We start from the raw sequence: 19,305 nt of genomic DNA, 5'->3' as shown, positions 1-19,305 counted from the left end.
TGTACGAGGCTTTGAGGTTTCTCGTCAAGAAAACTGCCCAAAATCTTGACGAGAGAAATGGAGAACCTGCTCTCTATTTTCCAGTCGTGATTCTCGGCAGCGTTTTCCTGCCGAGAAACCCGAGCGGCTGTATACTTGCCTGTCGTGGTGGAAACCTGCGCATTCTCGAAATAGGCAAGGCATAGGTAGGGTGTAGCAAGATGGCGGCGAAGGCATCGAATGTGACAAGCGCATGCTCGTCGTAGTCGATGTCACTGCGTTCATGCCATTCAAAAGAACGGTGTTTCTTTTGAATGGAGAGAGTGTACACTCGGCCGGCAAGAGATTCTTGCCAAGAATCTCATCAGGAAAAACTCCCCCCCCCCCCCCCCCCCCCCCCCCCGACGAGATTCTTGCCAAGAATCTCATCAGGAAAACCCCCCCCCCCCACACGAGATTCTGGGCCGTGTGTACATGGCTTTAGGATAGTGCAAGTGTTTTTTTAACCTGTCAGATTTCATTTTTTGCCATCTGTGCCCCATTGCAGAGATTTCACTTCCTGTGCCATAGCCCAAGAAGTGAGGAAATCCCTGCAAATGAAGGAAATTCCTTGGGAACCCCCAGGTCACCAGAACTAGTGTCTCCATTGGAAGATTTCCCCTCCATTACTTTTCTGGGAACAACCCAAAATTTGGGATTTTCTTTTACTTTCACATTCGATAATAGTTACCAGGAGAAAGAGGATGGATCTCCTTGACGGCACAGCAATAAAAACTGACAAGTGTTCAAATTCCTCTCCACTATCCAAAAATAAATAAAACCTTTGCCTTTAGCTATACAAGAGAAAAAAAAAAAAAGTGAAACCTCAAAAAGCTATAATTTGTCCTCGAAGCCCACAAGCACTTACATTCTGGATACTGCAGACGATCTGTGACCATCATGCACCGCCCGTCCTATTCTCATGCATGCGCATTGTAACCGCAGCGCCGTCAACCTCTCGGGTTGCCACCACAATGGGCAACGTCGGAAGTGCCCGCCCCGTTGTGATGGCAACGAAGAAAACAAAAACAGTGCAAGGAGCCGGCGCAAAAATACTCCTTATATCGCGTCAAGTCCGGTTTGGAAGTCCCGCGATTCTAGCCCTACGGGAAGCGCACCGACTCCTGGGAAATTATGACACATTTCCAAGGAGCAGTAGCTCCAAGGGAAATGACGACAGAGGAGATGAAGTCAGATTTTGTGGGACCACATAGCAACAGCTATTTCAAGGCGAGTATAAAAAAAAAAAATTTTCTTCGATATATCTTTTATTTTAAAGAATTATATGCAGATTATTTTTTGATGGAAACTCCACTTTAAGGGCATGTGCACATGCTGGATGTTTACAGAATCTAGCAACCCGATGTCAAGCATAACTTCAAATTTAAAGCGGAATCCCATCAATTTAACAGTTTCCCACATTAGTTACATTCAAAGCATGCAGCGAATAAACTGTCACAGGTGATTGTTCTGTCAAGTGAACTGTCAAGCCCTCAAATGATGGGTGTCATACCCAACCACATGTTTAGCACCATGACAAGTGTAGATCAAAGGGAGAAAGATGGAAACCAGATGAAAGCTTCCTTGGAAGTAAAGGATAGGAGGATTTAGTTTTGCGTTAAGCATGCAAGTGGGCATGTTCTTCACAGTGCACCTACCATATGCTGCCGTCAAGATTGTAGTTTCAGATACCTTATCCACTGGATGAAAAGGAGGGGGGGGGGAACACACCCCTAAACATAAAGGTCTTAACATTTAACCCCAAAACAGAACTTGAACCATGTTTGTAAAGTAGTTGTACGGTAGACGCCTACACCTTTTAGAAAACCCATACAATACCACAGCTGGTACTGCCCAGCAGTCACAAAGTTTTTCTTAAAGCAGTTACTGGCAAATCCAAGCGTAGATGCAAGTCAAATTTGTTTGGCGAGCATCCACCAGTGGGCCATCTACAAACCTTATGACCAAGCCAATGTTGTAAGTGATGGGGACCCTAAAATGCTTGTTTTAACCACCCATGAAATAAAGGATCTCTACAAAAGAAACAAAAATGGAAAGTATTGAAACTCTGTACTAGTTTTTGCTATAGGAATATTAAAATGATTCAATACACACAAGACAAAAATTAGAGCAGCGCTATATTCATTATACAACATTAAACGTGTTGGTTTTTAAATGTTAGAAACAAGTACCTGCCTCCGAACCCGAGCAAGTGTGAGGAAGCAGTACAAGGAGCCAGCCGGTCATTTGTGTGCCGACAAGCACACTGGATAGGATCAGAGCGACAGATCAGCTCACCCCTGAACTACTTCTCCTTTCACTGTCCAGTCACAAGCTGGGGTTGGTCTGAAGATTAATACAGCAAAATTATTGGATTTTGAGAACATTTTAATGGGAAATGTATTTGATCTTGCCATTTTTGGTTGGAGGTTTGGGTTAATGGCATCTCTCACATGATCCTTTAAACAAGACATTTGCTTCTCCATGGCTACTCCAAAGGCAAGCGAGGACTATGTGTATGTAGCGCTACCCCCTCAGGAGCCGCTGGTTAGATTTGGGACGGCATGATTATGTTACCTCTGATGTGTCTAGGGATGATGGTGATGAGAGCGAATGACAGAATGTCCAGACAGTAGGGTTACGTTTTCTGTGCTTTTATTACTGGTCCAACATGACCAACAGTCAACTCGAGGTAGATAGAATAGGTTGGTGAAAGGAGAGAAACTTGCAGATTCAGGCCTCTAGATAAGCGAAGCAGTCCTGCTTCAGGATAATAGCTCTTGCTTTGTCGCCACTCCAGCCGGAGTGGGTGTAGTGCCCCTGGACAAGTCCCTCTCACAGGCCTGGCAGCCAGGGCGTCACTTAGAACTTCTGGGAAGGAACAAGTCTCTGCCACAGACTTGGCTCTAATAAGATTTAGATTTGTAGTGAGACCTCTGCCACAGGCCCAATACTCATGAACATGGACAATAGAGCGAATCCTCCCAGTAAACACAATTTCGCCTGAATCTCCCTCAGGTAGATTTGTTAGCTTGGGGTCACCGACTGACAGTTTGCAGCATACAACCTGCCAGTGTCCGGTCACCCAGATCCCTGATGGATCGTCTAAGCCCTGTTGGATCACCTGCCTCCGGGCTCACCTCAGACCAACTTCCCACCGAACATCACAACTCGCTTGGGATCTTCTCAACAAGAGGTGGGGGACACAGTAAGTCACTGGGGCCCCTTGGCAGCATCAGTCGCTCCAGGCCATGAGGGCCCAGAGTCAGGAACTCCACGTGGCACGTGCGCCCCGGCAGGCCATATCGCCGGGGCCCGTGATGTGCGCACACCTAAAGGTGGGTGCCGCACCTGGAACGGGCGAAGAACCCCACAAAATGGCGTCTGTCACAGAAATACCCTTCCCCAGCATGCCCCGTGAGGGAAACACTCCTCTCATTGGCTGCTGGAGAAAGGCGCTCCACCTGGACCCCTCTGGCGCCACCTGCTATCCAAAGATGGGAAGGTATCTTTGGAACACACTCCGACACCACAGGACAGCCCAGGACTGACAGAAACCCAATTCAACAGAAAGCAATATAACTCTCTCATCCCCCAACTAAATTTTGACATAGCACCTGTACTGAAAAGTACACAGGCGCTACATGTAGTACATATAAAGAAAGGCATATCCAAACCATCTTAAATCACTGAAGACCATTACACTGTATGTTGCTCAAACTACTGCTGCAAGACTTCAAATGGACACTTCTCATGAAAAGCAAGGGCACCATAATCAAAACACTGGAAACTGACCCTTAGCCCTGGTTCACATTGCGGCTACTTTGAAATCGCACTACTTCAATATCAAAGCAGCAAGGTCAGTGTGATTTCAGGTGCTACTCGATAGACCTCTGTGTGGCTTCATGCACAGATGTCTATTGAAGTCTCACCTGAAATCAGCAAAAGTAGTGCAGGAACTACTTTTGAAAATCAGTGCGGTGCCGCAAAATCAGTTTCGTACCGATTGGAACAGTGCCATTGCCCCTAAAAGCCTGCAACTTTTCATTTAATATTGATCTCAAATCGCATAACAAAATCGCTCCAATGTGACCCTAGGTTTAAGGCGAGTATATACTAGTAAAGTTGTGAATAAAAAATTCTGAATGCAAAAATGAGAATTCAGTAAATACAAAAGTGGGTCAAGATTTCAACAGCTTAAAAACCACACATTTGAGAAATTTTCCCCATCCTGTTCCTTCAAAATTAACTGGTTACTTTAGTTGAAAATAGTCAATTACTCTCCACTTATTGATTAGTAATCACCATTTTTGCTTTTCATTTAATCCTAGAAGGTTGGCATTCTTGCCTCAAGCAAATCCTGTAATGTCCTTCGAAGTCCTGTCTTATCAGATAAGAATCTGGAAGGCAATCAGTCTCTACAGGATTACAGATCACTGTCCTCTTACTCATACCCCCCACTGGCCATCCCGTTATGCATATCCCTGCCCGGTCTGCATGAGTGCTAGACAGCCTGAGTGATCTATCATCACTCAACCAGCAGTCCTGATTAGCGTATACACAATAGCCTCCCCTCCAGCTTTCATTGCAAGTCCTGGCCCGTCTCATTCCAAACAGAAACCACCATATGTCTGGAGACGCATGACGGAAAGCCCCAACCTACAGGCTGGAAAATACCCAGTATTTGAAGTTCACACTTCTGTCTAATGATCCAATTATGCAGTGTCAAGCTGAAGAAATAATGTTACTGAGGAACGTGTTCTATAAATAAAAATAACTACACACGTTCATAAGACAAGACCATCATGGTTAAGGGAAAGCACGAAGAATGACGCATACGAACCAAGACTTACAGGTTTTTTTATACAACCGTAATGGTTTGCCTTTTGTGACAATTTGTATTAAACTTATAACGTTCTAGCTGAAACTGATTACAAGTCATTAAAGTGAAGGTACTGCCTTGCAGCATTGGGAGGAATTCCAACCATAGAAATTCCTACATTGAGTTTGCATGTTCCCCTTGTGCTTACAAGAATTTCTTCCCCCCACATGATAAGATGGTAGGATAACCGGCTCCTATCCAAATTGGCCCTAGTATACGTATGCATGTGAAATAGGGACCTTAAAATTAGAATTCCAAGTAATGCTTAGTCATCAAATGCTCCTACCCCCTTCCTAACGTCTATACTAAGCGCGGCAGCCATACATGGATTGAAATTCAGCCAATTTAGCCAGGGACGAGCTGAATTTTGATCAACGTATGGGCAAGCTGGTTGCACCCAAGTCGATTTCAGGACAACCAGCCCGACGTCCCCCCCCCAATAAAGCATGGGGACATGCTTTGAATAACAAAAATGAAATTGTGTTTTTAGTGCTCAGATACAGTAGTTCAGCTTTGAAGGGTCACTAAAGGAATTTTTTTTTTAGCTAAATAGCTTCCTTTACCTTACTGCAGTACTGGTTTCATGTCCTTATTGTTCGTTTTTGCTTTGAAGTTGCTGTAATTCTGCTGTGATCTCCACACTTCCTGGTTGTCGGTTTCCTTATAACCACAGTACTGGGAGCTTTTCACTGTGGTCTAAGCTGTCATTACTGTGTGTCTAAAACTTAACAGAACCAATCAGATTCAAAACACTGCCCTGGATTTGTTTGTTTTTGTTCTGTGGGTCTCTTTACTTCACAGAAACATGAAACCAGTTTAAAACCGAAAGTGAAACTAGAGGCACATTATATGATTGAATTTAATCTATTTTTAAAAGGAATCAATTAACTTTTATGTCTCTATACCCTGTAAACAGTCATTTCAGCAAAAAAAAAAAAAAATCCTTTAGTGACCCTTTAAGCTTGATAGTGTAGGAAGAATTAAAGCATTGATGGTCAACTTTAATATAGGGGGTCCAAGACTTCACCAATAGGGTCACACACTGGCTGATTTACCAAGTTGAGAATCTTTACACGACTGAATATTCACTCTGATTATCCAATCATTTTAAAAAGCAAGATGCCCATTGACTTTATCCAAGAATGAGCAGGGAAAAAAAAAAAAAGCAAAGCACAATTTCAAAATGATCAGTTGTGTAAAGATGCTCAAAAGCTAAAGAGATGATCAGAGACTGCAGACATGTTCTAGGATTTGGTAGAAGCTGGCGACATGCGTCAGAAAACAGTTGGGTCGCTTTCACACCTGCGGCTCCTGTGAGGATCCGTTTTTAAACATCCGCTTGCTCAGCGGAGATCGCTCCGTTGATCCCCACTGAGCCGGCAGATGACAGGTCTGTCTCTCACTCTGCAGGGACTGCCCTGTCAGATCTCCGCTCTCCTCTATGGGGGAATCGGATAAACTTGAACCGTCTGTTCGTTTTCTCTCTTTTTTTTTTCTCTCTTTTTTTTTTTTTTTTAAGTGTATTTTTTTTTTGTGCGTGTACTCGAGAGAGGAGCCGGACTGCAGGAGTTTGGAGTAGGCAAGCCTCCCCCAGAGGCAATCTGCCATCTTTCTCCATGCCCCGGGTGGCAATGGCGGGTGTGTGAGGGGGTCCTCCCACACAGCCCGCCCTACCTGCTCCGCTTTGAAGCTCAACGGGGCAGAGGGACTCCCTATAAAGGGAGTGAGAGGATCTAGCCCGCTCAACCAGTCCCGTTAGTCCTTCGCCTCTCTTTTTAGAGACCGCGTGGTCAAAGTGCGTGCATGTTAACCCAATTTCGAGTGCGTGTAAGTGTGGTGTTTTTTGTGGGAGGGGGGTAGGCGTACTAAGCGCAGGCTTACCTCGCATAGCACACCCACGGGAGCCGGGCTGAGACCACCAAACTCAATTCACATGTAGCAGAGACCGGGATCCGAACCCCTAGCTGCAGAGGTGAATGGCTTGTCAGCGCAGTGCCAATCGCGTTGAGCCACCGCAGCTCGCAAGACGGATGCAAAATAGGGTTTGCGTCTGTCACATTTTAGAGGAGAGGATTGGATCGGGGCTGATCGGGTGTCATCGGACATGTCACCACTGACATTGACGCTCCATAGAGATACATGGAGCACCCGTTCAGAACCACCTGAAAAAACTGACAGGCAGATCTGAATGGACCGCAGGTGCTAAAGAGGCCCAACTGGAGACCGATTACATGAGAAATCAGCGCCATTAATCCTTTTGCCCCCTACAGGCCAAAAAAAGTGTTTACCTGCATTCTAGTTTAAAATGGACTTCTGTCAAGTGGGAACAGCCAAAGATGCATCAAAACCCGGCCAGTCTTTACTGAACTGGCCAGCATTTGAATCCTCTATGGGCAGCTTTGGAGGAGGGAGCACCATGCCTTTGCCACTGCCACCTCTGCAAATGTGAGGCTGGCCGTACATCATACAATTTGTCTTTAGATTTACAAAACCAAATTGGAGGTCAAACCTAAACACTTTATATTCATATGCAATCAGGCACACCCTTGCACTATGTAACTGAAGGTAAATCTAAAGGAAATGTAATTGTATAATGTACAGCCCCAACTTACATGACAGTATAGGGTACATGGAGAAGTTCTTACTGTCTCATAGGAGTTAAGCTGGCCATAGATTGTTCAAATCTTAGCTGGTCCCTACTGAACTGGCCAAGATTGGAACCATGTATGGGCAGGCCGATTGTGCCCAAGTCAAGCCATCTATTGATTTGGGTACAACCAGCATTTCAGATTTGTACATGCTATAGCTGCTAGCAGTAATCACAATGTTCTCCCAGCAGGGACAGCTCACCGTACCCTCCAGCCAGGAGAATACAATAGCTCTGCAGAAGGGATTCAGTGCTGAGGGGGGAAGCGAGCGATTTTCTTTCCCACAACCAAAAAAATAAAAATTGCATCTATGGCCAGCCTTTTTTTTTTTACCAGTTCAGACATTTGAGGTGCGTGCCTATCCGAAGTTCAGAGAAGGGCATATGTATAAGGGGGGGGGGGGTCAGAAGAATGGGGGGCAAGTCACAGAATGGATGGTAGCTTTTCTGGTACTATACAGGTCATGAGGATGATATGCGACCAAGTTTTAATACAAGATGGTTTACTAAAGTCAATGCATAGATGACATGATATGAAAAGAAAGCATTTCTAGAGGTGGAGAAGTTACTTACATTTTTTTTCTTTTCTACACTGGATTCCTCTGCAGCCTTCTGATATCTGAAAGGAAACAAAGTTTTAAGTTTTAGCCTCAGGGGAGCAGTGACATGAGAACAGAATTCTCAGGAGGACCACATTCTGCTACAAGTAATCTTTAAGCATGCAATATCTTTACAGTTACTAAAATCTTGACCTACTCTGTCCAATGACTATTCACATATCAGAAAAATAAAAAAAATAAAAAATAAAATTGCAAATCAAAAAACCTCCAATTTAGTGTGTTTGCCACAATCAATGAACTAGGCATTGATCGGTCAAAGTTGTCGTCGTCAATTGGACCAATATTCCTTGGGTTGGTCAGAAGCAGATAGGCTCAAAAATTATCAATCTGAATATTGAAAAAATTTCAAAACTTGAACCACCACTTAGGTCATTCAATACTTTGGGGTATGAGTATTTACAAATCACTACATGTCCCAAGAGACAAAAGAAACATTCCTGTGCACAGGGCCAGATAACAAGGGCTATTGGATCTGCAGCTCCAAGGCCGTCTCAATATAGTCCCAGACGTGGCCAGGAGGGGGCGGATGATCAGTAATGCAGCAATTACAGGAACCATAATGCCCTGTAGCGGCTGAAAGCCGGGCTGTCCCCCTCTCCCTCCTGCTAGCTTTCAGCTGCTACAGGGAGAGACAGGATATTGTTCCTGAAGTTTGCCGACACCCTTACTGCTCACTGAAAAGTGATCTGCAGCGGATTGCTTTTCAGAGGGCAATAGAGCAGCGGCTTTTAGGCATTCCCGTGTTTTTTGTCCAATCCCAATTTTACACTGCAGGACCACACCGTAACTGAGCCAAGCATTAAAGGGGTTGTAAAGGTTAGTTTATTTTCTAAATGGGTTCCTTTAAGCTAGTGTATTGTTGATTCACTAACCCAGGGTTTGACAAATTTGCTTGGAATCTAGGAGCCAGCTAAAAAAGTTAGGAGCCAAAAAACTCGCCCCGTCGAGCTCACACGCAGAAGCGAACACATACGCGAGCAGCGCCCGCATATGTAAACGGTGTTCAAACCACACATGTGAGGTATCACCGCGATTGGTAGAGCGAGAGCAATAATTCCAGCTCTAGACCTCCTCTGTACATGCAACCTGTAGAATTTTTTAAACGTCGCCTATGGAGATTTTAAAGGGTAAAAGTTTGTTGGCATTCCACGACCGGACGCAATTTTGAAGCGTGACATGTTGGATATCAATTTACTCGGCGTAACATTATCTTTCACAATATATATATATATATATATATATATATATATATATATATATATATATATATATATATATATATATATATATATATATAAAAAAAGGGGATAACTTAACTGTTGTCTTATTTTTTTAATTAAAAAAAAGTATTTGTTCCCCAAAAAAGTGCGCTTGTAAGATCACTGCGCAAATACGGCATGACAGAAAACGATCGCCATTTTATTCTCTAGGGTGTTAGAATAAAAAATATATATAATGTTTGGGGGTTCTAATTAGAGGGAAGGAGATGACAGTGAGAAATTACACATTAGAACTGGTTTTACTTGCAATGCCAACGGCCACCACCAGATGGCGCCAGGTCACAGAAGGAAGCTTGGGACTTCACAAGGACGCGGCCTCAATTGCCGGCCGGAGACACCCACCTACGGAGGCACCTGTGCCTCTGTTGCGCCCCCACCTCCCCCGCCGCGGTCGCGACGGACGGTAATTGAGGCCGCAATTGCGACCTGGCGCCCGGATATTGTCGAGCCCTGCACTAACCATTTCCTTTCTAAATGTTTTTTTTTGTCTGAATTTCTCACTTCCTGTTTCTCCTCAGTAAACTTGCCACCATCATCCGAGCGGTGGTTAGTCAGCCAGAACAGTTTACTGAGGAGGAACAGGAAGTGAGAAATTCAGACAAAGAAAAAAAACATTTAGAAGGGAAAAGGAAGGAAAAGGTAAGTGAACCTTTAATGCACTAGCTTAAAGGAACCTATTTAGAAAATAAAAAACAAACCTTTACAACCCCTTTAAGCTTGTGGTTGTGGCATGGCCCAATTATACACAATAGGAGAGTTTGACAGGTGGTATTGCCACTTAAACTCTGCACCCCAAGTTAAAAAAAGCTGCAGCCGCAAAGCGATGCGGTCGTGTTATGTGTACAGGCCCGTTTTGTTAAATATCAGATGAGCAGCAAAACTGCAGCTCAGCCATCCATTTACATTCACCCCGGTCGTCCCTCTGAAAAGGCCATTACTTAATATTTAGTATCCCAACAGAATTTTCCTATACACATAACCGCCTTGCCTCCCTCAGAGTTGCAGAGTCCCTTCGTAAAAACGCACCCCACAGAACCCCCACCCTGTCAGAGCCCCTCCTTCCTTCATACCACCAAATCAGTCCTTCTCAGATTGACAAAGGCATTTTTTTCTTTCCAGTAACACCACAGACAAAGGGACAGTTTTTTTCCTTCCAGGGATACCACTGACCTGGGGACAATGTTTTCTTATGCGACGCCACAGGTACAGGGGCATATTTTCCTTTTAGTGACAGACGGACAATTTTTCCTCACATCAATGTCCAAAAATGTTCTTCTATATCAATGACAGCCCCATATGTTATTGCGGAATAGAACTTTACAGGTTGTCGCAGCGTGCTGCATTCTACACCCCTATTGTCAACTGCCCCTCACCCAATGGAAAGAGGTAGGGGCACAGTTCGGCACTGGTTGACCTTGTCCTGCCCACGCCTTAATCCCCTTGCCTGTGTGGCACATTTATGTACATCTAGAAGATAAAAATCAAGTGGCTTTACAGCTGCCTGAATCATTTCTCCAAAAAAAAAAAAAAAAAAAAAAAAACACACACGACAGCTCACTGTGTAAGGTTCCCAATAGTGCTTTTAGGTCGTCACCTTCTCATATGGGCTTCCAATAGAGACAAGGGGATGAAACATTACATAAGCGTGGTCCACTGTTGTCACCATCTGGAAAGCCATTTGATATCTTCAGGTCCCACTTTAAGAATGAAGGACCACTTCAGGCTTGTTTGGTCACACTTCTCATGTGGGTGCACTTTCGCACTCCTGTCACTTAGAATCAGCTAAGAGCAGAGTTTAGCCACTCCAGTCTCTAGATGTATCCCGACAATGTCAATATCCACCCAGATTCTTGACTGGAACCTGCTCCTGAGCTTGTGACTGTCACAACTCTGCTCTGAGTGGACCGGAGAACTGAGATCTGCGATAAAAAAAAACCCTCGATTCAGGAGTTTTTCTTCTGATTGACACCGCGCCGGTCCCAAGGAGCTGCGGGCAAGAGTTTAGGCAAGGCCGCGGCTTCAGCCTAGTCTGCCTCAAACTAGGCCGAGGCCTCGCCTAAAAAATCCTGCCCGCCGCAATCCTGTGAAAAGACCACAGCTTCAGCCTAGTACGTAGTGCCTGGCCTTGCGACCTTTTACCAGGATCGCTGCGAGCAAGATTTTTTAAGAGAGGCCGCGGTTTCAGCCTAGTCCGAAGCGCCAGTCCTATAAAAACAAACACGATTTGACCTCCCAACTCGATTCAAGATTAAAAATAGATTTTTTCCCCTAGAATAGGATCCAAGGCAGTGGTCTCCAAACTGCAGCCCTTTGCTTGCATTTTTTCCAGCCCTTCGGGCACCAATAAATCCACCGATGGCAACAGTGGGGCACAATTCCGCCCAATGACACCAACAAAGCCCAATGACACCAACAAAGCCCAATGACACCAACAAAGCCCAATGACACCAACAATGGGGCACAACTTCTCCTGACAACACCAACCATAGAGCCCAATGATGAAACCATGTCCCCCAACGATGAGGCACAATTCCTCCTACTGAAACTGTCACTGGGGAGTTTTCCCCAGTGACATCAAGACCTTTAGTACTTCCAATGGCCACAATCTGCCCCCCTGAAGTCTGAAGGACAGGAAACTGGCCCCCCTTTTTTTTTTGAAAGTTTGGAGACCCCTGATCTAAGGGATTCAACCCTTAAACAGCCATTTCCCTGAAAAAACATATGGGTTGATGATCCACTGGCAAGAACCACATTATAAAAGGAAGAAGGCTCTCCAAACTTAAATATACCCTTACCAGTGTCAACTAAATGGTAAATCTAGACCAATAATGAAACCACTCACATGTTCCATCTGTACGTATACTACAGTTACCATCTCACTTTTAGTAACCAGCAGCAAAGGAGTACTTTAGCAAGTTCAGCATTTAGCTTCAAGCAGATCTGAAATTTTAATATAAGATTCTTACAACCCATCTGGCCTTCACCACCACATGGTAATTAAAAGACATTTGAATCCAGCAGTTGGCAGGCCTGCAGCACTCGATACTGTTTAACCTTCTTCCATGCCAGCTGGGCAATGTACTTCAAATGCACAAGCCTGCTGAATAAACTTCAGTCGAGTTCCCAGTCTGTCCACAAATGTGAGAAAAGCCCGAAAGCACAGTCTCCCAATTTCCAAGTCTGAACTACCAGCTCTCTTTATACACATCAATGTGTCCCGACATCCATACACACTGCCCTCAACTGCAATTTAGACGTTCAACTCTTGGGGCTTGTTCACAGCCATTTGCATTAAGCTGCATTGATCTACATTAATTCAAGTAAAAGCAGGCTCACCACAAGCACAAAGCAATTACCGCTGCTGGCCAGTTCACACCACAGCATTGCGTTTGTGTGCACAAAAAAACAAAAAAAAACCCACACACACAAAATAGGTGTACAAAATGCCTGTTGAGTGTTCCATCGTCTATGCCCCAATCTCATTGCTTCATGGTGCGTTGTAGACGCCTGCCAATTGTTTTACATGATCACCTCCTCTTAGGCCCTACATGATTTTTTGTTCAACCAGCAGATTCATTCAGATGGTCACGGCTTGATTGTGGGTTATAAAACAAATATAGGGGCTCACGCCAAACAGAGCTCAAACGTTGTAGTCAAGTTTGCATGCGGTAGTCTATAACTTGAAGGGTGGTTGGGTAATGCGGCCATGTTTCAGGTTACACCCCGAATATGGGTTTAATATAACACGTGCTCTGAAAGGCGGAGTAATGCTTAAAACCGGGGGGCAGCAACCTGTAGATCACGATCTACCGTTAGATCTCAGTCTGCTGACCAACCATTCCAGAGCAAACAGAGTGCAATGCAGAGGGACTACAGTGAAACCTCAGATTGAGAGTAACAGTTAACGAGCGTTTAGCAATACGAGCATTTATTTATTTTTACGTCCCATTTGCGAGCAGGATTCAAGCCACAGCAATGTGCAGTACCGCATTTGGCCAGCGGTTCGGGGTCGCCAAAGCCGAGCAGAAACTCAGTTTCCGAGTTCAGCCGAGCATTTCCAAGGCTCTCCGGTGCCCCCCCCCCCCCACCTCTGGCCACATGCGGTATTGCATTCCATAGAAAATGCGGAACAAACAATTTTTGTTTCCATTGATTTCTATGGGGAAACTCGCTTTGATATGCGAGTGCTTTGGATTACGAGCATTGTCCTGGAATGGATTATGCTCATATTCCAAGGTGTCACTGTACTTATAAAGTTGGAACTGTAGTAGGGAGCAAGAGCAACACAAGCAGATTCCTCCTCTGTAGTGCTGGTTCATGTCCTATGCGGAGTGATACCCACTGCACTTCACCTCTTATTAGCTAGTGGTCTCCAGAGTGGTGCCAGTAGCAGGAAAGATCTTCAGGTCAGTGTGAAGACATACACTGGGCATTATAGTATAGGGCTGTTTTCACACCGATATGCTGCGGTTTACACACACACACACACACACACACACACTGGGTGTAGTGCACCTGCAGCTTTTCTGCACTTGGCCATAGACTTCCATTATATCCCGCTGTTTGATCACCCCCTAACTTTACATGTGAATGAGCACAAGTGCTGCTCCTCTGAAAAGCGATCAGAGTGTGTGTTGATAGGTGGCGAGGAGGGTATATGTTGCTTCTCACCAACTGATTTAAACCCTTAAACCCATGATTGCACACATTTGCAACACGGTAGTCCTGCAATTAGAGGTTTAAATCAGGTGTGTGGAGGAAATAGTGACCAAGGAATCGGAACTCTCCCATGTTGCTCACGTAGATCTCCACCTCTAAGGTTGCCTAGCCCTGCTTTAAACATTCAGTATATAAAAAGTTTTACTGTCCAAAAACGAACTTTAAATTCAAATACTGCCACTTGGTGGTCATATGTGGTATTGCACATTCTCCACATCCACCCATTACTCCATCTGCTAGGTTAATTGATTAAAGTAACTAGGTTCAATTACTACAAAGATTGGCAAATGGTTACCACCTGTTTTACGATACCAGTCTAGCCTGAACTTCGTTATAAAAGATAAACATATAAAGTTTAATAATATACAAAATAGTCAAATCTAAACAGCGTCAAATAAAAATACAAAACTTGTTGAGCCTAAACTGCGTGTGCTTGGGAAAAAAACCCACACTACCCAAAATTGTCCACAGGGGAATGGGCAAACGCCACACTCAAGATTTTTTTTTTACCTTAAAGGGGTTGTAAAGGTTCGTATTTTATTTTCTAAATGGATTCCTTTGAGCTAGTGCATTGTTGGTTCACTTACCTTTTCCTTCAATTTCCCTTCTAAATGTTTTTTTTCCCCCTTTGTCTGAATTTCTCACTTCCTGTTCCTCCTCCGTAAGCTTTCCACCATCATCCGAGCCGTTCTGGCTGGGGGTTAGTCGGCGTGCTGGTCCCCTCACTTGGGACTACATCCCTGCGGGGAGACACTCCTCTCCCCGCAGGGATGTAGTCCCAAAGGAGGGGGCGAGCACGCCGACTAACCCCCCAGCCATTACTTTGTTTCTTTTTTCACCTCGCTCCTTACTATGGTTTAGACTAAATGTCTTACTTTGTCCTCCCACCCCTAGTGGATATTACCCTAGAAAGGAGGAGTTGGTAGGACTAGGGGGGAATCAAATGTACTAATTACGGTAACTTTAATTTATATATCAAAGGAGGATATGTTAAAATATGTAAAGAGGATTTATTTTTTGTGTCCATTTTCTTTATTCCTTTCCCTGTATAAAAGAAAAAAAAACACCATTGCCAACCTCCTAAGTGAAAGCATGGTCACAGCCAGGTCTGCTTTATGAAGACTGATCTATTACACCTTTAATGTCTTTTGTGCCCTCAAATGCAGCTCATCAAGCACAGAACGCACTTGATTAGCAGCTACAGTAGTTGGAGAATAGAATGACAGCTATGAACCCAGAGGTGAATACATGTCACTTCCAGGTTCATTACCTGCGGAGGAGACAAACAATTTTCCCTAAATAAACCCTTTGGGGCATTTTACTGCATCCCAGGCTCCCTGGAGCAGTGTTTTTCCAGTCCTCAAAGTGCCCCAACAGGACAGGTTTTCAGGACTTCCCTCAGATGAAACCGCTGTGGTAATTACCAAGGCAGTTAAACTGATCAAAACTGTGAAAAATAATGGAATGCCTGAAAACATGACCTGTTAGGTCACCTTGGGGAGTTGAGGAGCACTTTAGGACAGGAACCCCTGCAACTAATACCAGATTGCAGCGAGAGAAGATGTAGGGGGGGGGGGGGGGCGCTGTACCTTCTTGATACTGTAAAGTGACCAGGCGGCTCTATAGGCACACAGAGCACTTTTGCATTAAAGCCAATCACTGGTTAAAAAACAAAAAACTCAGCTGCGACTGCTTGTTTTAACCCCCCCCCCCCCCCCCAATAACCATTCCTTGGTAGACCATGGTTAAAAATGAAGCAAAGTGCAAGCAGTCCAAATCACCAACATATTAGGCCATCCAGTGTGTTGGCTAAACCTGCCAAACTGGAGAAATCCTGGCAGTGGGCAGACCACCTATAGGGGACCCCCCCAATACGAAAGTTTTCCCCAAGACCCCATAAGACTACATTCACAGCTAGGAGTTTGGAAAGCACGCAAAAACTTCCTGCGTTCTTGAACGCATGTCTGTATGTATTCATTTCAATGTGCTGCCCTTGATGCAGCTGTGTGCCAAAGTAGCTTTGCGTTGAAAAAAATTCTGTGCAAAAAAAAAAAACTGCCACAAAGAAATGCGCCACAAGCCCACAACATGCGGTTTTTCACACATTTTGCAAAAAAAAAGCCAGATTTTGAATGAGTTCATGAAATTCTCAGGTGTAAATGGGGCTGTGTATATATATATATATATATATATATATATATATATATATATATATATATATATATATATATATACACACACACATATACACACAGCGGTCATATTGACCCCAGTATACATTTTTCATCTATATAAAAAAAGAGTACCTGTCTTATCGCTGTCAAAAGGAATGTAAACATTCAATTTTACAGCAATAGCGGTGGTTAAAGATTTTTTTTTTTTTTTTTTTTAAACAACAGCATAGAAAATGTAGAGAGTATAGAATATATATATATATATATATATATATATATATATCATGGACTATTGATAGTGATGTAGACTTGAATCCCCACCCAAGTTCCCGTTACATTGGTACATACGTGTTTATATTTCTTAAGAGCAATGCATTGTGGGATTAGAGGTACCAGGAGAAACGGACTCCATTGACATTTAGTAAGAATAGACTACACTTCCCACAATGCCTCGCCTTCTTGGAACACATGACACCCCCGCACAGCCTTATGGGGGAGGTTACTTAAATGCAGGGAGGAGTTGAATTCAGTCTCTTGGGATCTGCGCCTTCTCCTCTGCCGAGGAGAGCATCACAGCCAAGCAGTTAGGCCCGAAGCCCGAGAGGAGATCCATCTAGAGGGTGGCCATTGGTAGAAAGACAAGACCAAGTGCGTATAGCTCGCCTTTTGAGACCGAAGAAGCTCGCCAGCTGACGATCGTAGCAGTGGAGAGCCGGATACCGGAGATCTTGTGTGTGGAGCGGTGACCGATTGGCGCGTCTTTCGTGAAGTACTCAGACGGACTGGGCCTGTTCGGGTGAGAGGGCACATGCCCAAGTTCCAATACTACCCCAGCTTATAAACTATTAGTACTCCTTAAACCGGAGCCACGCATTGATTCCTGATTAAGCAGAGAGGCCTAGCAACTGAGAGTTATACCAGCAGGGTACTGACGCTGACTGGATATCGGCTCACCAGCTTTTGTGTTTGCCATACCCCTTTTTGACCGGAGTTAATTCCTTTTCCTTTGGATTACAATTAAAAGGGCACCAACGTTTGCAACATAGACTTCGCCCTCAAGGGACACTCTGAAGCTATTTGAACTAGGCCTAGCCAAGGTTTCTGCACTAGCAGTACTGCCCACTAGGGGGAGCTCGCGAGCATAGACTGCCTATAGTTATCCATAGACTCATTTGTATTAGCATTTTAGGCTTGTTTCATTGACTACTGCAGGGACGCCTGCAGAGTCGGTTCTATACAAATGTTTATGAGTGTTTTTTTTTAAATTTTTTATTTATGTCAGGGAAATTGGCTCACGCACGAGCCGCAACTGTAACATCAGATCAGTACAGTCCGATAAAACAAAACAATCATTTTGCAAAGTAACGTTAACATACAGAGACAAAACACACGTGTCCGAGTCTATAGCGTTTTGACTTCCCTTTAAAAGTACCCCCTCGAGGTCGACTGATATCACTTTCCCCGATCAGGGTTTCAAAGTCGGGGGAGGTCCCTTGTCGGGTTGAACACGGGCGTCTCTCGTCTTGAGCGTCCTGTGCGGATGAACAGCACCAACTGTGGCATCGCGGGTCGTCCGGGCCAATCCCCGTGTTTTTTTTTTTTTTTTAAAAGAAGTGAAAAACTAGATTAGAGAAAAGGTAAAGAGAGAAGAGAGAAGGTAAAGAGAGAAGAGAGAAGAGAGAAAAGAGAGAAAAGAGAGAAAAGAGAGAAAAGAGAGAAGAGAGAGAAAAGAGAGAAAAGAGAGAAAAGAGAGAAAAGAGAGAAGAGAGAGAAGAGAGAGAAGAGAGAAGGGAGAGAAGAGAGAAGGGAGAGAGGGGAGAGAGGGGAGAGAGGGGAGAGAGGGGAGAGAGGGGAGAGAGGGGAGAGAGGGGAGAGAGGGGAGAGAGGGGAGAGAGGGGAGAGAGGGGAGAGAGGGGAGAGAGGAGAGAGAGAGGGAGAGAGAGAGAAGAAGGTAGGGGAAAGCATCGAGGGATAGGGGGGGGGGGGGTGTTAGGTGGCAGGGCCCACAGACATGGGCTCAGTCCCACATTCACCTGGAAGTATCGTCAATTTGTGTATAGGGGTTGTCTCGTGCAGGGGCTGCACGGAGTCCATCAGGCTCCGATATTTGCTCCTCTAGTCAGTCCGCATCGGGGGCAGAAAACTGCTCCGCCGCTCAAAGCGTCAGGTCCACTCCCCTCAGAAGTTGCCCTTCATTGGAGTATTTCCAGAGGTTCCAGTGTTGCCAAGTTTTGGTGTACAATTCTTGCCTATTTTGGTTGCTCAAAATCAGGTCTTCCAGTCTACCTATTTCGTCCGCCCTCTGCAGCCACATGGCCACAGTTGGCGGGTGAGGGGACTTCCACAGGATAGGGATGCAGGATTTTGCTGCATCCAGCAGATGACGTACAACTGAGTTCTTGTAAACTTGTGCAGGTGAGTTGTTAGCGTGCAAAAGGAAGTAGGCCGGGTCTCCCGGAACCTCTCGGTCCGAGAATTGTTGAATTATCCTTCGGACCTCGCCCCAGAAGTCCCTAAACCTGGGGCAAGACCAAAAGACATGTAGGAGAGTGCCACTCTCCTCCTGGCATCGCCAGCACGTATCTGGTGTTGTAGGGAAGAACCTGTGTAGCAGCGCCGGTGTCCTGTACCAGCGTGTAAGGAGCTTGTAGTTCAACTCTTGGGCCTTGGTGCATAGGGAGGATTTGTGTGTGAATCTTAATATGTTCCGTTTCTGAGCAGTGGTAAAGTGGCAGTCCAGTTCCTGTTCCCACTTAAGAAAGCATGGGGGTTGGAAGTTCTCTGGTGGTGTGATAAGTATACCATATGTCAGGGAGAGCGTATGTGGCAGCGTTCCTGTCTCTGTGCAAAGTTCCTCAAACTCCGTAGGGGACTGACTTGTGTCTACGGGAGGGGGTAGACTGGTAAGGAAATGACTAAGCTGTAGTGCCCTCATAAAGTCTAGGCGATACATTCCCCCCGGGTC

At 44.9% G+C, this 19,305-nt stretch overlaps 1 protein-coding gene across 2 annotated transcripts in view; it reads right to left on the bottom strand.

The window, feature by feature from the left end:
- Window positions 1–19,305, bottom strand: part of LIMA1 (LIM domain and actin binding 1) — a 99,763-nt gene that overhangs the window by 46,466 nt on the left and 33,992 nt on the right. For both annotated transcript variants that reach the window (XM_040340294.1, XM_040340295.1), the window contains exon 3: window positions 8,121–8,166. In XM_040340294.1, the coding sequence (XP_040196228.1) occupies window positions 8,121–8,166 (46 nt within the window). The remainder of the gene's footprint in view (window positions 1–8,120; window positions 8,167–19,305) is intronic.

Source organism: Rana temporaria, chromosome 2 (genome assembly GCF_905171775.1).
Source record: "Rana temporaria chromosome 2, aRanTem1.1, whole genome shotgun sequence".
Taxonomy (NCBI): domain Eukaryota; kingdom Metazoa; phylum Chordata; class Amphibia; order Anura; family Ranidae; genus Rana; species Rana temporaria.
The sequence above is the reverse complement of the archived record's forward strand: the minus strand, read 5'-3'. Positions and strand labels throughout refer to the sequence as shown.